At 37.7% G+C, this 17,879-nt stretch overlaps 1 protein-coding gene across 8 annotated transcripts in view; it reads left to right on the plus strand.

Moving 5' to 3' along the window:
* Positions 1-17,440, plus strand: part of CdGAPr (GTPase-activating protein CdGAPr) — a 95,252-nt gene extending 77,812 nt beyond the window's left edge. For 7 of the 8 annotated variants that reach the window (XM_087340837.1, XM_087340838.1, XM_087340841.1 and 4 more), the window contains 7 exons: positions 179-389; positions 888-1,106; positions 3,011-3,886; positions 4,557-5,337; positions 6,506-8,071; positions 8,984-9,219; positions 9,930-17,440. In XM_087340837.1, the coding sequence (XP_087196963.1) occupies positions 179-389; positions 888-1,106; positions 3,011-3,886; positions 4,557-5,337; positions 6,506-8,071; positions 8,984-9,219 (3,889 nt within the window). In that variant the 3' untranslated portion in view covers positions 9,930-17,440. The remainder of the gene's footprint in view (positions 1-178; positions 390-887; positions 1,107-3,010; positions 3,887-4,556; positions 5,338-6,505; positions 8,072-8,983; positions 9,220-9,929) is intronic. The other variant, XM_087340844.1, reaches the window with a different exon arrangement.
* Positions 17,441-17,879: the final 439 nt, after the last annotated feature.

A 17,879-nucleotide genomic window follows, 5' to 3' on the forward strand; every position in this document is an offset into this window, starting at 1 on the left:
AAACATGTCGAGACACAACTTATCATAGGCCTGTCCATATGCAGTAGAATTTATCTCTGTTGAAATTGTGTCATAACAGAAAATATTACTAATACATTTAACTCAGAATCTTATTTTATTGAGTATCGGATTCAGAGCCTTGTAACCGTGTCTGTAATCCATGTTGTCGCATCTGTAGGCCATCCAAATTGCCAGAAGAGGATGCTGAAGGCCACTTCTCCTCATCTCTGGATCTCAGTGAGATTCATCTGAACTTTGACTTGGAAGAATCAGAGATGCAAATATTTTCAGAGGATGAAACACTGGTATCTGCATCAGCGGGAAGTGGCAGCGTCATGTCGCAGGCATCACCTCGCATGGGTGCTGCAGTCAGGGTCCGACAACAGATGGTGAGTATGAGATGAGAAATGTGCACAAATCTTCGTGAGGTCTCAGTTTCTCACAGTGGCGATTATGAAGATGGTTATTTTCTGTGATATTGTGCCATATAGTCTTGTAGAAGTTTGACGACATTTTAGAGGTGCTTAGTTCCTCCATTATCAGGGTGATCACCCTGATGATGGAGACATTAAGTACCTCGGGCTGTTGTGCTATAGAAACAACAACCAATATTTATTATTTGTAAGTTTGATAAAGTAGACACAAAAATGAAAAATGAAGGGCTCTGAACTGGATGGTACCATGCATTTCTTGAAAAAAATTTGCTGCTTATTACATAATGGGCATCAACTTATTTGTTCCTGTCATTTCCAAGTGTTTGAATTCCCAAAGTTTATTTTGCATAGGTTACAGTGAAATTAACAGGAAAGTGGCATGAAACAAACTAACAAACAAATAACTCCATAAGAAGCTACGATCAGTGAAGAAACTGTGATGGTGAATTGTAGGTGTACAGCAAGCGGGTATCAGTGCCTCGTGCAAGGCCCGAGGACCCACTGAGTGGTTGCCCCAGTGCTGACCCATCGCCAAAGAAACAAAAGACATGTGCAGCTCCTATCTCACCTCAGGGCTCCAGTCGTTCTAAGCGATCGAGACTGGAGGAGCGACTAGCATGTTCGACAGCAGAGCTGCGCTACATTGACAGCCAGAGTCCTGAGAATCAGCAGGTATCACTCATACAGCGTCTTTATTTTGTATATAGGGTTGCTTTACGATTCTGTATCAAATTTTGGAATAAAATAATGTCAACGTATGGCACGGTATCTGACTTATATTTGGGGAGGTGATGTGTCTTATATTTGACTTGAATTTTGGGAGGCGTGCCATTTCTGATTCTCAGATGAGGAGCTGGCTGTCCTTACTGAGGAATTCTGTGATTTTCCTCACACAGTTTCTTAATTTCCAGTCGTTTCTAATTCAGCATAATCAGTCAGCCTAATTTCGTTTGATACTACATTTTATGAAATACTGTCAGAACACGCCTACAAACTGCTTTCTTGAGCAGTGCATGCTATAGGATATTTATGAATGATGAATAGGGGAAAATCTGAGAGGAAGATGTGCGGCATTTATCTGGTGGAACTTAGGAAAATCGTGAAGAGTCTTAATTTCTTATTTGGAATATCTGGTCTCTGGTTAGGATTTGACCATATGCCTTACATGTAATCTCTGTATTCTTTCCTCAGGGTAAACATGAGAATGTATTACGGACTTTTCAGTTTTACTCAGTCCGAGGGTGTTTTTTTGTTTTGGAGTGATATCAAGAGATTATTTTAGTCATAATTCATCGAATTTATATGTGGTGGTACCCAGTTAGATTTTCAGCCAGGGAAGCAGTTTATTACTTTTTTTGAGATTTTTCATTGTCTTCTTCAGTACTTACATGTTAATGCCAGGACCCGATTGGCAGAACATCGGACTGGGCTGCTGTCCAGTCGGTTGTTTGTGGTTGATGAAAAGAAATGATGGGAACGTTTTTAGCGCCATGTGGTAAAGAGAAGATGTGATGAAAGCGATTTTGGTGACCATGTGAATTTTTGGTAATTGAATTTAGTGATGCTTTAGAACAACCTGTGTTAATTGTTGTGTAACTGACAACAGACACCTGGGTTGTGGACGCAGATGATTCCCACCACTTCCTGGAGCTGCCACTGTATATGTCCAGTCTCCCGTCACCAAAATACAGCACAAAGTGAAAATATATTGATCGCTAATGAGTTTTCAGAATGTAGCAGAGTTCAAATATGTGGGGTTGACAACAATAAATTAAAACTTCATTTGTACATAAATTAACAAAAAATTAAATTTGGGGACTGGTTGCTGCCATTCAGTTCAGAATCTTTCTGTTTCCTATCAAAAAATGCAAAGATGAAAACATGCAGAAGTATTATTCTACAAGTACGACAAATTTTGCTTTCAAAGTTGGTTTGTATTTTTGTTCTAAAAAATTAGTTCATAGTCAAGAGAAATACTGTATGAAATGGTAACATGTAAGTGCTATCGCAAAAGTTGTTACGTTGCATTATACCTTTATACGTTTTCTTTTCCCCTGAAGATCGTAAGTACAGTATTTTGCACACTGTACAGTAATTTAATATATTAATAAATAAAAGTTCACTGAAATGTAAAAAAATGTTATTGAATGCCTTCCTCTTTGTAACTCCAATATTAGTGATGACAAATAGTGGCACTTGGGGTTACATGATACATCAGTTTAAGATAACTCTTGGTGAGCTGGGGACGACCAGGGTTTGATCCCCAGCGGGGGGAGAGAATTTTTCCTCTAGCCTTTGCATCCAGACCAGCTCTGGGGCCCACCTAGCCTCCTATCCAATGGGTATTGGGGTCCTTTCCTGGGGGTAAAGCATGATTGGGGCAAGACATTAACCATTCAGCCCCACCTAGTGCTGAGGTTAAGAATGAGTAGGAGCTATACCAGCTCTCCCCTCAAGCACCTAAATGGTGTGTAGTGGGACAGCTTTTTAGTTTTTCTTGGTTTTTGACACATTGAAATGCCCAAAAAATCATGCTTTGTATCTGGGTAACCGAGGTAATTCATTTGTTTTTGCAGTTGTTGGTGCAAGCCGAAGTTCATCCGCATTATCAGTATGTAAATGTTCCTGATCTGAAGTCTCCCAGTGTGACCTCCCCAGCTGCAGCTGACAGTCCTCCAAACACCATCACCACAGCCAGTGCTCATACAAACAATACGAGTCCATCACTGGCAGAAGCGACGGTGTCCGATAACGAAAGCTTCACGCTGCACAGCTCTGGATTGCCGACTCCTGACACACCGCTGCTCCTGTACAAACCACTCCTGGATGAAGAAACTTGTAGCAACAGCAGTACCACCAACACGCCAGATTATGATCCAAAACTTACACCTAGTCCTGCCACACCTGGCAGCACGAAGTATCATCGGCTAGGTGCACCCAGTCTCTCCCCTTCGCCCACCCCAACCCCACGACTAACACCAAATTTAGATGGTGAGAACAGTTATGAAAATATGCTTACACAGGCAGCAAAGTGTGGTGGGGTGAGGTATGAGAATGTGCTGGGATCAGTTACGAATGTGGACATGTCAGACGTTAACGACCGTTCTAACGGAATGGCAGTTCATGATTCTAAATATGTCAATATGATTGGTCCTGTGCACACAGAAGAAAATAAATTAGTAGAAAATACTAGTCCATTAGTAGCTGAATCTCAGGCTACGGTTAGGTATGAAAATGTCCCATCCAGGAGGAAGGACCGTGATGTTTATGAATCCATAGCAGATGATGGTCAGAGGCTACCGCATGATGTTGCACCTGAACCTGCAAATACCGCACGTTATGAGGAAGACTGCAATGGTTTGCAGTTGTCTCCAGATTGCAAGAGGCAGCAGGTGTACCAAAATGTGCCGAACAGCAGTTGTGATGAGGAGCATCTGTACGAGGATGTTCAGGTAAGATCGTTGTGGAACCGTACCACTTACCAGCAGATACTCGGTAACAGTGATTTGTGCTGTGGATGTTTTGTTCCGAGGAATGAAAATCGTCATCCATATGATGTCATGAGGTTAGACCATTAAAGGTGGCTTGTTTCTTATACATTGCCTTGTTCACTTGTCTTTTAATGTGATGTCCAGTTTGCCATCTTATTGCATGGTTGTTCATGGTTTGTTTAATGTTTTATGGGATGGCAGGCAAGTTGATATTTTATGGGAGGATTAGGAGGAAGTTGAGAATGTTGGCGCAGAAACTGGTGAGTTTGGGGGACTGTGAAGGCAGTGAGACCAATTGGCGAAAGTCAGTAAGTGCTAGAGACTTCATAATCACAGCGAAGGAAACTTAATCAGTGAATGTAATGCGTAGAATGTTGCCGACGACGTACATTAAACACTCGTCACAAAACCTAACAACGAGTGAGGGATAAAACAAGTCGTAAAGTGCTAAATAATGAGAAGCTTTTCGTGTATAGTGAGTTCTGTTATCAAAGACAGATCAGTTTATATTTCAGTTTAAAAATAGTTGGAAAGCAAATTAGTGTTTTGTTTTTGGTTAATGATGCTTTCTGTACTCCGAATAATTGAAAACTCGATGTTTCATATATTGGTAAGTGTTATTCTGTTACAGTTGAATCCTGTTACTTCCATTTCTTCCGGAAAGAGTTTAGGGAATGCAGATGAAGTCAAATTCAGAGATGATGGAGAAGTTTACCAGCAAGTGAGATATTTCAGGCGGTCAATCCACGAAGTAAACCAACTTTTGGAAGAATCAGGGTTTGATGTGATGGACCCAGTTGATAAAACATATGAGTCATTAAGGACTTGTGACTTAGAAGTGGTTAAGGCAGAAGAGACGGGAGTAACTCAGGAGTTTGTGGAGAGTCAAGATGTAATCAGAGGTTGTGAGATGCCACAAGAGTGTTCAGTGCCGTTTGTAGAGGCGTGTGGTGAGGGACTATCAACAGGGTATTGTGAGCAAAAAGAGCCTCGTCATGTTGGGCAACATTACAGTTGTGCGGATGGCGTCATGAAATCTGACAGTGGTGCAGACTGTGTCCCTGAGATTCATAGTTGTGATTCAGTGACAGGGATTGGTTCACAGGGCACTGAGTGCATCGCTGTTGAGAACGATCAGGAGGCAAGCAAGTTTTGTGGTTCTGTGGTAGAAGGACGTGTGGTTGTGCGAATAAAGACTCCTGAAAATCGAACTACAACCGACAGGAATGAGTCTGCAGATAGTCCAGTGTGTGCTCCTACAGAATCTCCACAGTTGTCTCCGGAGCATCGGAGGTTGGGTAACTCGGATCCAAACGCAAACAGGCGGAGATTTGAATCTGAAATTGGCCGTGATATTCTTCGGGAGAGGCGGATGAGGCAGGAACTTGAGGAAATGCGTATCGCAAACCAAGGTTAATATTCAGTGGCATTAGTCTTGTTTTGAGTTTGTGATGAAATAGGAGGATTGTTAAATTTTTCATCTTAATGAAGAATTTAACCTTTATTTCACCAGTTTTTCAAGTTTAAAATTCATCAATTAGTTAAACTATAATGTAAATTCAGTTTTCTTAGTATGTTCATGAAGTACTACTCTTTTTGAAATCCTTCCCTATCAATGCTTTCACTTCAGAAGTCTCTCTTCACATTTTGCAGAGGACAGGATGGTCAGAGACCATAACTTGAATCATTGGAAACAAAGAAATTTTTCCCATTCTTAACCTACAGATTTATCCCACAATTGTGAATAATTCACACTGTGAAAGAGATTTCATATTGGTTTTGGAACATGGTTGCAGAGGCCATTATATTTAGTGAGCTTAACTCGTGTAATCTAAAAGGAATACTTTTTATTGAAGTAAACAGAACTTTTATCTGAACAAACTATGATTGCCGTCACTACCTTCTAATGTAAGAAATGTACTGGTATTTACATGAAAGTGGAAAATTTGACTTTGTGTTGTGGTACGATTGGAAATACTAGTCCATAAGACATGTCTGTTATTACAGCTAGACAGTATCTAAAGTGGCCTCTTCCCATGAAGTTTTTAACCAAAATTTTGTAAACATAACTTTTTTCGTTCTGTAAATTACATTTTTATCTAATCTCTTGATTTAATTCCCTGAGAAATACTGGGTGAACTGGACAGACTGTGAGTTTTAATTGAGGTTTTTGTGGCGGTGAGTCTGAAGATGGCTATCTTCTGGGTTGTAGCGTTGTGTAGTCTGGTAGGAGTTTGCCAACATTTTGGAGGTCCTTGCTGCCTCCATCATCATTGCCCTGATGGAGGCAGGGAAGTCCTATAACCTATGGCACTACATCTTCAGACAGTGAGTTCCTCTTTTAAGTTTCTCCTGCACCCTCTTTTTTAGGTTGTTTTCCTTTCCAAAGAAAAAGTTCAGTATTTTACTTTTATTTATGATACCTGTAGGTGGGAGGGAAGGGACCCATGCATTTGACAAAGTATTATGTAAACCAGTAAACATATATATATATTATGACACAATTTAAACATTTTCTTGTTATGTTTGTAATTGGTGTTATTGGTTCAATTAATTAACAGGAATGCTTCTTTCTTTTAGGGAGTGATCGGGTCTCCCAGCAGTCATTGAAACAGAACATGAAGCGTAATGTTAGAGAACTCCTTTCGAAGTTTGAGACTTCTCCAACATTAGTTCAGCAGGATCTTGATGACCATTCCTTCTGTTCCACAAAAGTTCATACGCAGTTCAGTTTCCCTAGCCAAGAAACCACAGAAAACTTGGGCATGAATTTCAGCTCCGTTACTTCACCATTAAATCAAAAGCTGGACTCTCATTCCATCACTGTTTCAGATACTTCCTTGGATACCAAACCCAATCAAACCTTCATCTCCGTGAGTCCAAATATGTCTCGAAAAGAGTCTGGTTTCACATCAGCTACTCCTAAACTGTCACGTCGTTCAGATCCCAGTTCACATGGCAATTCATCCACAGCATTACCACCGTGTGTTCGAGCAAGGCTTGCAAAGGCGGCGAGGAACAAGCTTGCTAATTCAACTGCCTTGAGTGTGTCATTAGATGAAGGCCAATTTCTTAGTTCCAGTAGTGAAGACCCTGGCCAGTTAGTGCGTGTACAAACTTCACCAGATATCAATGATACAGGGGAGCATGGAGATCTCTTGGGGAAGAATGATGGTGAGAAACATAAGAGTGCTTCTGAAATGGCTGGTGTTACAATGGAGAAACCAATTTCTATTGCAGCCATAGGCCTTGATGATCCGCAGAGAAGAGAACGGATAGAACGCTACAAGGAGGAGAGGCGGTTGTTCCTTAGGGAGAAATATCGTTCGGAGAGTTTTCGTGGCGAACGAGATGAGATCTTACAGCGGTTAAAACAGAAGGCGGGAAAAACTGTGTCAAGTCCAACAGATGAGTCTACAGACATGTCCCATTCCTCCATTTCTGGAAGTGATCGAGTGCGTAGCAATAGTTTTCGGTGTACAGGAGATGAAAGAGAGAGAGAAATTATGACGCAGTCTCATCAAGGTACTGAACTGCTCTCTGGAACACTGGAAAAAACCAAAGAAAGGAGGTTTGCAAGGAGAAGTGTAAGCCCGAAAGATACTGACTGTGAACTTTCAGGTAAACTTAGTTATGATAATACATCAAGCCTTGAACAGCTGGACAGGCAATCAAAACTTGGTAGTGTGGAGGTTGAAAATGTACATCACCGTCGTTCATCTACAAGCGATAAACAAAGATTCAATGGTTCCTCTACAATTCCTGAAAAGTCGCCAATTACCTGTGTGACTGTGAGACAAAGACTTGGTTCAGATCGCATGATTGTCTGTATGGGACCAACTTCAAATCCTGTTATTAATGATGCAGACAGACCAATTTGTAGGTCAGTATGTCAAAACCAGTCGCAGGATCACTGTAAACCGTACGTCATGAGAGGTCCTAAAGAGAATGCAATGGAAACAAAGCGACAGTTCTCAAATACTGAGACAGAACAAGAAGTTGAACAACATGTCTCATTAAGGACAGCAGCTGTCAGTGAAAGGTTAGCGTTGTCAGCTGATAAGCATGTGATGCGAAAGAGAAGTACTGGCAAATTTGAAGGCTCTCAGGAGAATCCTGCTGTGGAGATACGGTTGTCTTCAGGAGGTGAGTATGTACGTGTTGGCTGCAGATTTCACACTGTATACCAGCAGAGACTCTGCAGTGCACATAAGAACTAAAACGATTCACTTTTGTTATTTTGCATTTTAGGATTCATTTAACCTTATAGCTCTGATTGCAGAAACTTGCCACATATTCTTTACGTAAATTATTAGGTTACATGAACTCAAATACAGGTCTTAAATTCCTGACGTGTTCCTTGCAATGTCTTGGAACGTATGCAATCATTTGTACCTTTATATGGTATCCCACGAATCGTTTGCTTCAGAAAAGCTGTATATCTCAACTGTTTGATAGGAACAGACCACAGAACATAAAACTTTTATAACAAAGTTTATTTTAGTACGTGGTTTTCCTTAATAACCACATGAATGCTTGGATATTGCCTTGAAACAGGCCATGACTCCCTTGCCTAGTTATTTTCATCTTACGGGATTGGTTGACTCGGAGTTAGCATGCCTCTCTCCCTGTGTAGACATTAGCCCAGTTGTGATTTCAGTTGCGCACTGTCTGCCCTAATTGAATATTTTGGACTTTCCATCAGTCATTTCAGCCAGAAACAAAAATAATATTTCAAATTATGCTACAACTTCTTCCAAAATCCATTCATGTTCAGTATATGTGATAATGTTAGCATTCTGTTTAATGCTGACTAACCTCAGCAATTGATACAGTAACATTAAATAACAAACATAACCAAGCTTTTGAGTAATTATTCCTTTAATTCTTCTGATACTTTTTGTAGAGTCTACAGTTGCTAAATATTCTACCAGCTAGCTAACCTTTCCAGTTTGCTATATTGAATCATGCTCTAGTCGCATTTCAGGCTAAGTAATTTCTGTATCTCGTATAACATTGTTAAATGACCATGTGTAGAGTAATTGTTCTTTGCCACAGGGAAGTTTGGAGATGCTGACAGGCGTCCTGCCTCCATTCCGGCGCGTTCACCAGAGGATAGGGTTAATAATGACGGTCGAAGGAGGAGATCGTCGGCAGATTGCCATGGTCACCAGACTTCACCTTCGTTTTGTATCAGAGATATGGCAGCATTTTTTGAGAACCGCACAGATTCCCCGAGTCAGGCTGCACCCCGACCTGCTCCTGCGGGGAAACAGTATTTGTCCTCTGTCTAGGTACAGCAACATTTTAATGTACACATTTTAGAGGAGCATAGAAAGGGACGATGCTGGTTTAATTGTGATCTTCGGAGCCCTCCAGCTTGTCTGTTACCCATGGATAGCACAGAGGGAGAAAAGCACCACAGTGCCATCTCTGGTGAGTTGTTAAAACTAGTTCTTGTTCGTTGTACCTGGGCATCGTCAAGCAGGAACAAGCGGTCTTCGGCTGCTGATATTTCAGGATGACTCAAGTGAACTGTCTACTGCAGATAGGTGAGTACCATCGTATAACTCTAACTGAAGAATGAATTGCGTTTCCCATATTTTCTGCTGTATTTGATGAACGCAGAATATTATGTCAAAATCTATAATGATGGTACCCAGTGATTTTACCTGTGTATGAAGTTAACTTGAGGAGAATAATGTCAGATCAGTTTTGTATGTTGTGAATTCCGTGATAATTACTACAGCCAGTTTTATTTATATTTTTGTAAGTACGTACAGTAAAAAGTCCTTCTATTTCTCTAGCAATTCTTCCTTACTTCAAATAATATATGCAGATGGTGGCCTTCTATGGGAGAAACCTATTTTTTCAGTATGTTTTTTTAATTTTATCGCATAATGCTGTATAAGTCAGTCTATGAATGAAAACACGCTACAATCGTACCAGTCCATAGTTACGTAGTTTGAGCACTGATAAAAAGAAGCTTTAAATTTTCTTTCAGATGGTGTTGCCTACTGGAGACAAGAGGAGATGTGCCTGTGATAAACATTTTTGTGTATGATGGAAACATCAGGTTTGTAATATATTTACATGCTTTCAAGATTCATAGCCGTTGTTTGAGAGCCATCAAAGACTTACATGAGATGTCTTTGAAATGCCAGGGAAATTGACTGTGACAAATAGTTCAGTATATATGATGTCTTCTGCTTTACGTTGCAGTATGCAACCTCTGTGGCCACATATGACTTGGTAAGAATCAAGGGTGCTTTTAAAATACAAAAATTTTGCTTCGTGTGCTTGGCACATTATATTAACATTATGTCGGAAAACGCAGAAGGATGGCCGTGTTTGAGCAAGTGCTGTGAGTGGCGTCAGCTTGCCATGTTAGCAGTGAGTACCCTCATTATAATATGATGATGCATTGTGAGTTGCTTTGCTCACACGAATTTCTAAATGTTTGCTACGTGCTACCTGCATTTGGTATTACTGTGTGCTTTTCTAACTGAAACATTATACATCATGGTTTTTATTTCTAATTGGCTTGAATGTTCTAAACTTACGGAGGAGCTACATGTAGTTTCGAGTATATTGTTACAAACCCCATTTCTGATATTCATATTTCTTAAAAGAGGTTTTCATAAAGCTGACTTGCCATACCCCTTTTCTTTCACATCCGTAATCTTTGTATCTTGTTTTCAAAATGACGTGGTGTTGTTTATCAAGTGTCGTGGAGTGCCAACATTTCTGTGATGCACTTGTGAAGGTGGTGATAAAAATTGGACTTTTACGTGTTAATTTGTTTTAATCTATTTTTCCACCATAACCATCGTACTCAGAGACAACTTGTTGCACATCAGAAAGATGAATTTTCCTCGATGGTGTTCCCCATATACTCGCTCGCCTTTCTTTTGAAGAGACTTGTATGTAATATTTGCTGTACGTTGGATTACCATGACAGTGATTTCTGATGAATTGATTCAGTTTTCATTTATTCATACTGCAGTATAATAACATTTACATCACATTTTGACAATGTCATTTACATATTCGTAGGGACAATAATAATTTATAATGATATTATAATGTAATCACTGATTTTCTGCTGATGAATGCAATCTTACCACTTGTGAATCTCCTAAATCTTGATTGTGGCTGCTAATACAAACATTCCACATGAAGGAAACTTTCTTTTAATTCTGTTCAGTTTTCTGTTGAATTTTATTTTCCAAGTACACTTTTAATTTAATGTTGATGTACATACATATTTTTAAGGTATTAAATATGCTAATGAATTGGTAACATCTTAATTGGGTGGCTGTGTCCATCCTGGCAGTAACAAATGGGACAACAGTACTTCAGAATTAACCTAAAACATGAGGCCTATACAGGAAAGCATATTCTTTAAAAAGTGCGATGTGTTAATTTTGATAATTGTATGCAGTTTTTCATACTTGATACATAGATGTTTAAATAAAATTATCATGCATTAAATTATACTTGCTTCAAACTCAAGAAAGAGAAGCTTTCAGCTTATAATTTTTAAATATAATTCTTTTTGTTAAAATTAAATTCAGAAGTTTAGAATTTTATATTGTATTCCCCAGTCACTGTTCATTAGGTTTAAGGTTTATGTAACCCTTGGAGTACTGTCACTCTTGCAGCTGCACTAATATTATGATGCTCAAATGTTTTCTTTGTTAGTGCAGTTACATAATATTACTGCTTCAGTTGAACAGTTGCTGTTCTTGTGTGTCAGAAATACCGGGCCTAAGTGATAAACAATTTGGCTTCCAGTTATTGTCTTCATTGCAGCGTTATGCTTGTGTCCCATTTGTTTTACCGCAGTAGTTGAACTGTAATAATAACTAAGTCATTTTTTGGAATTTTATTTTAAATCTTGTATCCATTTTGATAACAACACACATTGTACATACATGTTAAAATGTTTACTTTTTTGTTTTAGCTTCTGTGCCTTTATAACAAAGATCTAAAATAAAATGTATTTCAGACATAATGTAAGTTCCAGTGAAGAATAAGAATATATTACACATGAATCTTTCAGTAACTACCCATGTACAACTTCGCATAATGTAGAATCTTTTTCGAGTCTTTCAAGAAATGTGCACTGTCGGATCTGAAAAGAAGCAGATGTCAGCTGAGAATGATGTTCATACGAGGCTCGTCCTTAAAGTAAGTTTCCCTGGGGCCGTTTACAGAAACAAAACACAATTTCATGGAAATATTTATTGCAACAGATACAGCAAGTGTCCAGCTATTTTTCAACATATTCGCCACCGGAATTGAGACATTTGTCATACCGTGGGACCAACTTTTGAATACCTGTGTCGTAGAAGTCTGCCGCCTGGGATTGGAACCACTGTGTGACAACCATCTCCGCCTCTCTGTCATTCTCAAAACGCTGACGCTGACCGGACAGGAATTTCTTGAGGTGTAGGAAAAGATGGAAATCACTGGGAGCGAGGTCCGGGCTGTAGGGTGAATGATTAAACACCTCCCAGCTGAACTCCTGCAGGAGACTTGCTGTCCGTCGAGTCGTGTGCGGCCTAGCGCTATCACTGACCGCACTTCACAGTCGGCGGGAGCTGGAATAAGAACCTCCATCTTCAACAGCTGCAACGATGCTACTGTGAGAACGCGGGAAGTACCGTTAGTGCATGCGCCATGCTACGTCATTGCTCTATCACGTACGCACAGTCGCTTTGCGCAATATAAGGTTTGCTAGCTGTGGGACGAGTGGGAAACTTACTTTTGGGATGCGCCTCGTAAATGTATGTAATTTTATTATTATGACCTGCCACCTTTAATTTTGTTTTAATTCATAGAATGAACAGTGTCCATAGAAAATTCTTTCATGACAAGTGAAAAAGAGGGTGGAAGGGGAGGAAGTGTCGAATATATTGTGTATTGTTTTAAAATGTTTTGTGCCATAACTGGTAACTGTTTAGTTCTTGAAATGTAGCGTACCTCAGACACTCTCTGTGCATGGTAAGGAAAATTTTCCACCCATATAGAATGATATTTTGCCCTTGTTTGAATATAATTATACACTAAATGGCATAAGCAGCTGTCTCATGTTTTTCAAATTATTTTTATTTCAAAGTAAGGGGGACTAGTATAGCTATAGATATCAATTACAAGAAATGGAAGAATACAGAAACTAATCTGAAACAAGTGAATATATGTCCTAGCATTCACAATGTCAGCAGTTTTTTTCTCATAAATTACCCTGACAGTACTGCATATAGTTCTGTTTTAAAAAAATTTCAGGTTTTTTTTAGAAGGTTTACACCCGAATAATTTTTCTTTTATTTATACAGTATTTTATATTTTCTCTTGAAAATGCTGCCTGAAATCTGCATGCATCTTCCAGTCTGAAGGTACAGAGGTATCTTCTTAAAATTTGGGTGCATTTTGTAGTTTAGGGAGTACAGTATTTATTGTTTATTTAACTCTGTGTTATTTAGTGTTCAACTTGAAGCTAAGATTTTCATTCATCATTCCTGCTTTGGGCATTTACAAAAAGCTGCCAGTGGACAATACTTTCTGAAAAAAGTTTTAACCTACAGCCATGTATTGCCTTCTTATTTTTTCTTCCCATTTATTCTCTTTCAGATTCTTCTGTCTTCTCTGCTTCTGCTCATTTTTGGGTTTCAGTCCAGTGCCTTGACTTTCTATCACCCTTTTTTCCTTCCAGTACATTTCCGTGTTACTTATTTAATTTCTACTATAATCTCTTAATGCCCTGTTATGCTCCAAAGCTCTTTGTCAGAAATCACTTCCAATCAGTTTATGTGTAAAAAAATTTCTCAAGCAACTGTTTAAAAATTAATCTTCACAGGTATTGCTTTTGTTAGCTGAAGAATATAAATTTATTTACAATTAATATTTGTCATACAGGAAGTGTCTGATGAAATGCAATGTAAAGTACTGTTTTTAGTAATGCCATTTTGTATTTAGCTTGACAGGGTTTCTTCATTTCTTCTTTGGTTTCTAAGGTGTGTAGGACACTTGGGTATACATGAATAAGTAGCTTGATAATGACTGTGAATTGTATCAGCTGTTGAGGTTAATGATGTCCTGGAGATGATGATATACATGTGTGTCTACTGTGCTCAGTTTAAAATGAAGTTAGAAGATTTTAAAAATGTAAGTAAACTTGTAGTTTTCTTTTAAATACAAATTTACTAACAATATTCCATGGTAGTTGTATGGTATACATGGTTTTGACAAAGGAATATTCTGTATAAGGGCAGATAAACTTTGCTTGTTTTAAGATCATGTCAGAATTATGCCAAAAGAGAGGTTATGTGACAGTACCATCTGGATTTTATTTAATACTTGTCAAGTGAATTCAGCTGATTATTCAATGTGAAGTGCTCATTCTTTTCCTACATTACAAGTACAAATAGATGCTGTTTCTTTTGCTACAAACATATTTACGATTTGTACATATTTGCCTGTTTTTAATAATTTTGAATATTATTCTTCATATGATGTTGATGTTTAAGATCCTCTGTGAGTACTAAAACTTCCAGCTATTTCGTTAATATGTTTTAAATGGTTGCTTTTATTTGAAGTTGTTTGTAATAACAAGAATAATTTTAATTTTTGAAACATAAATTTATCCCTATTTTTAGCAAAATAACTAGAAAGGAATGTAACAGGAGGGGGGTGGGGGAGTTTGTCTAGTTGCACAGAAAAGCAAGTATGCAGCTTGCCATCTTCTGCATTGCCACTGAGGAGGACTGTGTTAATGAATTCATAATTGTTTCAGCTATTGAAATTATTTTTATGTTAAATGAGATGTTTGGATGATTTTGTATGACTGATTGAAAAGGATCTAAGAAGATCAGATTTCACTGCATTCCTTTGAAGAAACAAAGGAAAACCACGTGTGTTTATATAAAACCTCTCTGGCCATCCGAGGATTTATCCTTATTTCATATTTGAAGTGGGAAGTATATTTCTATTTCTATAGTAGTTCATGATCCATTAATTAAATAAATAATACTTTATGAACAAAACAAAAATGTTGCTTCTTACAAGAACATTTTTGAAAGAACAATTGGTTATTTATATACATTTTATTTGTATTTGAAACAAATTACTGTAGTATGCCATAATAATTTCAGTCTTTATTCATTTTTAAATGAGATTTAGTATAATTCTTTTTCACTTTTTGTGACTAAGAAGTAATGAAATGTGCTTCATGTCTGAACAAACCTGCTTGTTGCTTCGTCTTGTGAAAATAATGGAGCTAGAGCCATGTAATTTCTGTCGGACTGGAATCTATGTAAGTTTCCATACAGATGCCTTAAATAATTGCATTGATTTCAGTGGGCCTGTCACTTCAATCTTCATCAACGTAGCTTAAAGTCTTGCTAGCAAAGATGTAGTATGGGGCTTCAAATTGTCTTTTCCTGGTTAGTAAATGTTAAATGCAATATTGTGGTCAAGTGATTTGAAATAAATTTGTTCTCAGAATTTAAAAAAAATCAAGAAAAGTTCAATGAATGGGAACGTACTTGAAGCAGTTCAAATGTTGATATATATAAACAGTCTCATTGGGGGACTTTAATGTTTATTAAAATACTCTACAAATTTTTGTCAGACTTTGTGTCATTGAGGCATCTCTTAGAGAAATAATAGTTAACGGAGCATATGAATTGGAACTGTTTGACTTGAATACTGGGATTTGCGTAATCGGCTTCACTCAAGTTTTCACGCGCATTAAGGGGACTGTAAGTCTCTCAGATTGTATTGACGCAAAAATAATGTAGATCCGGTCATGTATATCATTTTCGTACTCGGTTTTGAGTCTGGTGCGAGTTATCTTTTCGTCCCTTGCAAGGTTTTAGCCTCTCACACATGTTCCAAAGATACGCAATTGTTCAGACCGTCTTATTCGTGACCTTACTAAACCTCTCTTTGCTTAAGGTCTGTAGTTGACTTCTTGGCAACGTTTAGTCCGGCATACTGTGAACCTGGTACAGATTTACATAAGTCATTAAATTTCGTACGTTTCTGACAAATACATAGGTACAGTACTGGGTTAAAGTATATCCTTTTTATGACCTTTATATGTGGTTCCTGTATTTGGTCTGAAAATTGCCTGGATTTTGTTTTTATTTTTGTTCTAATATTTTTTTTTGCTCGGTTCATTCATGTGTGTTTTGCGGTTTTATCACGAATCTTATTTCGACAGTTCTGATTCATCTTTTATATTTTTCCTTCATCTTCTAAACCTGGCTACATTTTGAAAGTTCTGAAAGAGATGGTATATTAAACTTTTACTGGTGGTGCATCACAGCTTATGTGCAGTCCAGCCGGTACCATGCGTCACGGTAGCATACCGTTAACCCTGGACTTAAAGTCTGGCCGTCGGCCCCATACTACTCGGATTTAAATCTACTGTACTGCGGTAAAGGTTAATGAAGTTTAAAACTAAAATATTCAAGAAGTTTTCATGGTATAAAAAGTTGTTTTTGATACCTACAAACGATATCTTAGAAGTTTTATATTTTAAGAGGCTATGAATGTACAACTTTATATTGACTGCAGATTTACTTATTTTTATTTCTCCAAATTTGATGGACTTTGGTTCATCTCTCAAAATTAATTGTTCCATATTTGCAGATACATTTATTTAACTTCTGAGACGATAGCAACGTATAAAATGCCTCACAATTTGCCTACAGATTGTACCACTGTCTTGTTAAATTTATATTCCATTTGTAGGAGTGTAATAGATCCACTTCCTGCTGACGTTTGTACGTGGGGGTGGAAAATTTAATTTCCTTCGATCATAAGTGGGCAAATTTATTATTAGATGGCCCACTGAAAGGACCCAAAATGGTGAGAAATAAAAGTTTATGGAGATTCAAAATTGCTTTGAACGCTCTCGCTTTACAGAAAGATTGTTCTGGTCCGTGGCTTATATCTCGTCCATCGCGATTATGAGTTGCGTAACAATTTAGATATTTTTTAGCTGTACAAACTTTTAATTATTGTATTAAATTATGACTAATGGATGTTTAGCGTACGCCCCATTGGATGGGAGTTTTATTTAATATTAATGTTTCAGGAATTTTATTTGTAATGTTAATATTTTGTTATTTGAGGGTAGTACATGAATTTTACTGGAACAGAGTTATTGAGTAAGCTTTTCTGTAGTATTGCGTAGCGTGAGATTGCATTTTTAAAGAATTCTAAATACTTCCCAGTTAGTCGGAAGAAGGAAGAGTGTCGAGCTACTGGCTTGAATGTTAAGCTCTCTGGAATGTCAGATCATTTGTTAACTTTACATGCAGAAACATTTGTAATTAATTATTAGCTGTCAAGAGTATATATAAGTATATATTAGGTTAGCAGTTTTTATAATATATCAACATAAATTATAATTTCAAATATGAAATATTGCGACTTTATGACAAATAAGCTGTACATATTTACATCTATAATAATAATAATAACAGTGATTCTGCCATGATACTTGTGTTATCTTGTCATTTGCCATCGGTTTCACTATCTGTTGACCTTAGGAAACTGAGGGAAGTATTTTTAAATGACCCTGCATTCATTATTTTGCAGTTTTAATTAATTTTAGTGTCCGAAGATTGCTTATAATTGTCATTTGATACGTTTTGAAAGTCTTGTTGCAGATCAATCCAGAAAGATTTCAGGGGCGAAAATATTTCGAAATTTTCTCGTCACATTTGCGTCTGTCTTTATTTATGACTTATTGCAGATAGTAATGCATTGTTATAATCTAGTCCAGTGGTATTCAACATTTTTTGTTCGCGTACCCCCAGATATAATTTCTCTTCAACTTTGTACCCCCAAATTTGTTGGTGTATAATTCAAGTTATACATAATATATAATCTACATCTAAAATAAATTAAATAAATTACATTACTCATTATTCAGTGT

This window comes from Zootermopsis nevadensis, unplaced genomic scaffold (assembly GCF_977971745.1).
Source record: "Zootermopsis nevadensis isolate Lab colony 2312 unplaced genomic scaffold, Znev_1.0 Znev_ptg000061l, whole genome shotgun sequence".
NCBI lineage: Eukaryota > Metazoa > Arthropoda > Insecta > Blattodea > Termopsidae > Zootermopsis > Zootermopsis nevadensis.